The sequence below is a fragment of the Anneissia japonica genome, unplaced genomic scaffold (genome assembly GCF_011630105.1).
Source record: "Anneissia japonica isolate Jap-2015-1 unplaced genomic scaffold, ASM1163010v1 scaffold287960_len3192837_cov198, whole genome shotgun sequence".
NCBI classification, from domain to species: Eukaryota; Metazoa; Echinodermata; class Crinoidea; order Comatulida; family Comatulidae; genus Anneissia; species Anneissia japonica.
Window position 1 is genome coordinate 2,467,413 of NW_022712725.1, and position 5,464 is coordinate 2,472,876.

General features: G+C 35.0%; 1 protein-coding gene across 5 annotated transcripts in view; it reads right to left on the reverse strand.

Annotated features, from left to right (window-relative positions):
• Nucleotides 1–6: 6 nt before the first annotated feature.
• The window catches only part of LOC117108007 (arf-GAP with GTPase, ANK repeat and PH domain-containing protein 1-like), a 45,259-nt gene continuing 39,801 nt past the window's right edge, over nucleotides 7–5,464 (reverse strand). For all 5 annotated transcript variants that reach the window (XM_033249834.1, XM_033249833.1, XM_033249830.1 and 2 more), the window contains exons 12-17: nucleotides 5,230–5,303; nucleotides 4,186–4,354; nucleotides 3,640–3,757; nucleotides 3,088–3,280; nucleotides 2,495–2,662; nucleotides 7–1,063 (exon numbers count right to left, since the gene is read on the reverse strand). In XM_033249834.1, the coding sequence (XP_033105725.1) occupies nucleotides 854–1,063; nucleotides 2,495–2,662; nucleotides 3,088–3,280; nucleotides 3,640–3,757; nucleotides 4,186–4,354; nucleotides 5,230–5,303 (932 nt within the window). In that variant the 3' untranslated portion in view covers nucleotides 7–853. The remainder of the gene's footprint in view (nucleotides 1,064–2,494; nucleotides 2,663–3,087; nucleotides 3,281–3,639; nucleotides 3,758–4,185; nucleotides 4,355–5,229; nucleotides 5,304–5,464) is intronic.

Here is a 5,464-nt window from a genome sequence, read left to right on the forward strand (position 1 = left end):
CTAATCAATATTGTCTGAAATATATTTCAGCCTGTAATGTTTAATATTTCAACCAATGGGAAGCCATATATTTTTAACAATTGATGATGTCACACACAGTAATTAACATTATCAATCAATTAATTATTTTCATTGACAAATTTTGATTATTATATATCAATTTGTAATTAATTATTAATTATATCAATTTTTTGATGTACCCCGCTACAACCCAAATAGAACGAACTTCGTCCTTCTTTTCATTAAAACCAATTTATTACTCAACAGACGTTTGTTGAGTATATATCCTTGGCTTATAGTTGTGTATAAGACCAAACACACCTCCAGAGCACTCTAGTTGTTGTGTTTAACTATAAGTCTGCATCATTTGCTGCTTACGTCACTGATTAGTTGAAGACACAAACTCAAATTATCCATCCGTCATTTTCTAAATTGTTGATTACTGATTTGGAATAGAGATGAATGAATACATCCATAGGAATATTGTAAAAACCGATACTAAACGGCCCAGAATGATTCTGAATGTTGAATTTATAGAACACAATATCTTTCAAGTGTTCTTTTACACCATACAATTCATTCCTCACATAGTACTGGCTACAGTACTCATCACCTGCAGCGTAACATTGACTCGTAATTGCTGGTTTACCTAACACTCTCAGCTATGGTAAACATTGATAAATACTGTATGGCAATTACTAGCTGGCCCATTGACATATATCGATAAACAATGTCAGAGTCAACATTAGGCTTATTATTTTCTAGTGTATACTCGCACAATTCGCATCATTTATGGTTTTTTTCTCTACAGCGACACTAGAATTGTATTTTGTCATCGAATTTGAAACACATTTCAAATGACACTTGCTGGCAATTTGTCAATGACATTTTTATTTGGGGAACGACTGCCGTGATGTAGAGATCCGTTACTAGCAGCTTTCGGGTAGTCGTCTGGGCAGCCATTATTCAGTAAGACTTTGACGCAATCTTCTGCACCGACGCTTCGTGCATACACAAGAGCAGTTCTACCATCAGCATCAACAGCAGTAACGTCGGCATTATACTAATGGAAAACAAATGTACCAAATAAAATTTTATATCATATTAGAGAGAATATCAATAAAATAGAAGTATCTCTTGACCTAGATTGCAGGTCATGTGATCTAATAATGCTGACATTGATAAATATTTGTTTCCTCCACCACCACTGCCCACCAAAGAAACCCATGTAAAGTAGTCCTAGAGTCATGAATTATACATACTTACATTTCTGGCATATTCACAATTTTATTATTAACAAAGCACTGCTAAGTGCTGCTACTGGTGAAATTCCTCTGTAAAACCTAAAAAAGCAGCCCATGGGCTTCTAATTAAGATAGTACATTCTTCTTTTCAAGATAGTACTTGCACTCCGACTGACTTCTGATAGTGTCAGTGTCAATATTAAAATAATTCCTGCACAATTATAATCAAAAGGTACAGGGTTTGGTCAACAGGATTTCGTGCATGCATTCAATCTGAGAAAGTGTATCTTTTAGCTGGGTTAGGTTGAAGCTAATTCCGGCTATGTAAATTTATTAGAAGAGTACTAATTGTTAACAAAATTAATATAAGTTACAAATGTTTAATAAAGTATACATTCCTATTATTTATTTTATGGTATTATATTATATCAGAAGCTTGATTTTATAATTTATATGTATTTTGAAAAACAAAGAATCCCTTTTTATTTTGCAAAAGTAACCTTGAAAAACGCTCACCTTGAAAAGAAACCCATCCAAAATGATGGCTAGGGTTTCTATTCAAGTTATTACGGTATGGTCTTAATTGCATTACGCAAGCTTTAACAGGCCATGACGCAATTCTGGAAGCCATGATAGCAAAAGCTGTCTGATTTAATGAATGTCATCGTTTTTTTTTAACTAATAAAAAATCTTGCATAACAATATCTTGAAACATTCTGTGCTGTAAAGAATCAATACCTATTTCTTTTTTAATCAACCACTGGATGGTCCATTTTTCAGGATAAATGCATCATGAAATTCAGGCATCTGCCAATTTCCCACCATTGCATTACATTGCATTGCTGATGCTACAGTATGCTCATATCTGCTTAGCTACAATGTAGCAAAGATCTCATAATTACAAAATAGCGCTCTCCGCGATTCTACGCGTAACAAATAGAAGCATCACAATGTTCAGTAAAAAGAAGCAAAAAAATAATCACTTTTGAGAGAGGGCGCCCTAATTGTCACCATGGTTGTTATTGAATTTGCATGCAGATGCGCTATCTAATGACCTCTGATGTCAAAGTTGAAAGGTAATAACTTGCACACAGAAATCGTGGAGAAAGCTATCTTGTAATTATAAGACCTTCGCTATGTAGCAATTCCCTATATACTAGATTAGTTATAGAAACACAGGAGGGCAGCATAACAAAAATAAGTGAGATAAAAATTTGTATTTGTAGTTGAATGTCTGACAGATTACTCACCCATATAAGAAGCTGCGTTAGGACAACATTAGCCAAAGCACAGCTGAGGTGCAGAGCTGAGCGGCCATCACCTTCTCCATACCTGTGGTTCACATCCAAGGGCGTTGCCTGGGCTAGCAAAAGGATTACTAACCGAATCTCTTCTATTGTGACTGCCTCCAAAAGTTGCTAAATTGTAACAAATATTTAATACAAATATATGTAAATGAAATCCTTAACAAACAGCAACAATAAATGAATGAATTTTTCTCTTACAATTTACAAAACTTTATTAGGTACAGTGCAGTGCGTTCTACTTGATAAAACTGTTTTAGACAAGAGCGATTCCATTAGTGCAGTTGTGCAGTGTCTCCGTAATTGCATGCACATATTTCAATCGCTCCATGGAGCGTTTCATCCCTTTTGAGTTCAGCCTGCTGTGTGGTAACATTCACATGCACGTGCTCCATATAAATGTAATCACTTAAAAAGTACTATAAACACAAATGCAACCTGAACTGGAACTGCAACCGGACAATTTATCAGAAAGCAAGATCTTGCTTAATAAAAATGTTCATGAACAGCTCATTCCTAACGCATAGTCTCATACTAACCTGTCCAATGCGTTTTTCTGGGTTGGGTATGGGAGCAAGATATTCTTTACGTTCATATTTGGACCTGATCCAACGCTCCTTCTCTTCTCGGTTGGAATTGGAATTTGGTTTTGTTCGACTATTCAGTGACACTTCCCATATGTTGTTTACCATGGTGTTGCCAATACACATCATTACACAAAGGAGCTCCGCCCTGAAAGATGACATTTATAACTCAAAATGACATACTGTAAAGCCCTTTACCCTGGATATTCGCAATTTTACAATTTGAAATGTTTCGTGGGAATATCAGTTGTATACTAGCTGTAGCTTTACGTTTGAAGACAAAACTACCATTGTTATTTGATTTCCATGCGCTCTTAATTTTCGCAACTGTCACCTTATCGCGAAAATTAAAGCGAGCAAAAACAAAGCGCTTTACAGTATATATGTATGTAAGAACATTTGTATTTTACTCAATAGAACAATCAATAAACTTGAATATGCACTCTTCCGATCTATGGTTTATAAATTTACGTAATGGACAGTGCATGGTTTAAATTGAATACTTACGGCCAATCATCGAGGTCTAAGGATCTGACCTTTGACACATGCGTTCCCAAGTTCCTATGGATACCAGAACACTCAATGCATATGAGGGCACCTAAATTGATGCTAGCCCAATCTGGATCTAAAAGTTTTACAAACAGTGTATTAGTATGAGTATTTAAGAACATGGGCAAAAAATTGCTAATAGCAAATAAAAACACTGTCCACACTATACAACTTTATGTGACAAAAAAATGTGACAAGTACATCATACAAATGTGTCACATCAAATTTGATAGTGTGAATAGAGCTTAAGTAGCAATCCATTAAAAAAAACAAACATCCACACATAATGCTTCTGGAAGTACATTTGCAGTTGATCATGAGAAAAAATCTTAAATTTTATAGAAACTTAATGATGTTGATATTTATTAGCTACGTGGTATTATTATAGAGGGCGCAATCATTAAAAACAATACCATCATTCAAGTGTTCTTCAGACAGGACTATTAATAATTTATCTCAACAAATATATAAAAAAAAAAGGGGGATAATGAATATTTTTCTTACTAGCATCTTCACAATCAGCACAAAAGCCATTGCCTGGTATTTTCCTGATTTCTTGAATTACTGCTGCCTTCTCCTGTGTCACAATTTGATCTTTACACTTTGAACTCATGTTGCCTTGTAGACTGATCATGATCTGGGCCTCGATTGCCTGTACCCATTCATCCCGCTCCTGTCGGGAAAAAAAATACATACATAATATAATAAACAGAATTATCAACCAATCAATCATCATGAATCATTAAGTGCCAAAATCTACTGATGATAATATTTATTGGTACTGTGCCACAAAACTTTAACGCTCTTGCACGCGCAGATGACTTCATGTGGCGTCCTACTGTCATCACGCAATTGAAAGCTCATGTAATTGGTACTGGTGTTTGGAGTGGCAGTGGTTGTACTGTTGAAGAATTTGATTATGTTTCTGGTGTTTGACGTGGCCCTGGTTGCAGTGTTGAAAACTTATGTATTGGTTTTGGTGTTGGAGTGGATTTTCTTATGGGGCATTGGGGCATTGTTTCAGGTGTCTAATGTGGTTTTGGTTGCATGGTTGAAGAATTGGGTATTGGTTCTGGTATTCGGTGTGGTAGAAACAGGTGGGATATTGTTTATGGTTTCTAAGTGGCACTAGCTGTAATTTTGAATAAAGAGGCATTGGTTCTGGTATTTTAAGTTGCTTTGGTTGTGGTACAAAAAGGTGAGGTATTGCTTATAGTGTATGAAGATGCATTGGTTGCAGTGTTGAAGAACGGGGTACTAATTTAGTGTCTAAAGTGGCATTGGCTGTAGTACACAAATGTGGAGTATTGTTTATGGTATAAGGTTTGTAGTGTTGTGGAATGAAGTCTGTTTTGGTGTTTAAAGTGGCATTGGTTGTAGTGCAGGGTCAGATGAAATATTGGTTTTGGTGTCTCAAGTGGGACTGGTTAAGGTGTTGGCAAAAATACCACATCTGTTGTGGTGTTAAAAAAAAGGAGCCTGTGCAAAGGTGTAATCATAATTTGTATTTAATTCAAACATATATTATAAACAACAAAATGGTCCAACCTCTGAACTTGAAGCCGCAAAATACCACTGCTTATTAACAAGAGAAACTATGTGGAATTCATATTCTTCAGATTCTGAAAGAAATAAAATAAAAATAGTATTATAATACAGTACTGGTAGTGATAACGAAAAAAACATAATGAATATCAGACCTTCAAATACGCATTTGCTATATAGTAGAGAAATATAAGAACATTATATATATATATGTATATATATATATACATATATATAT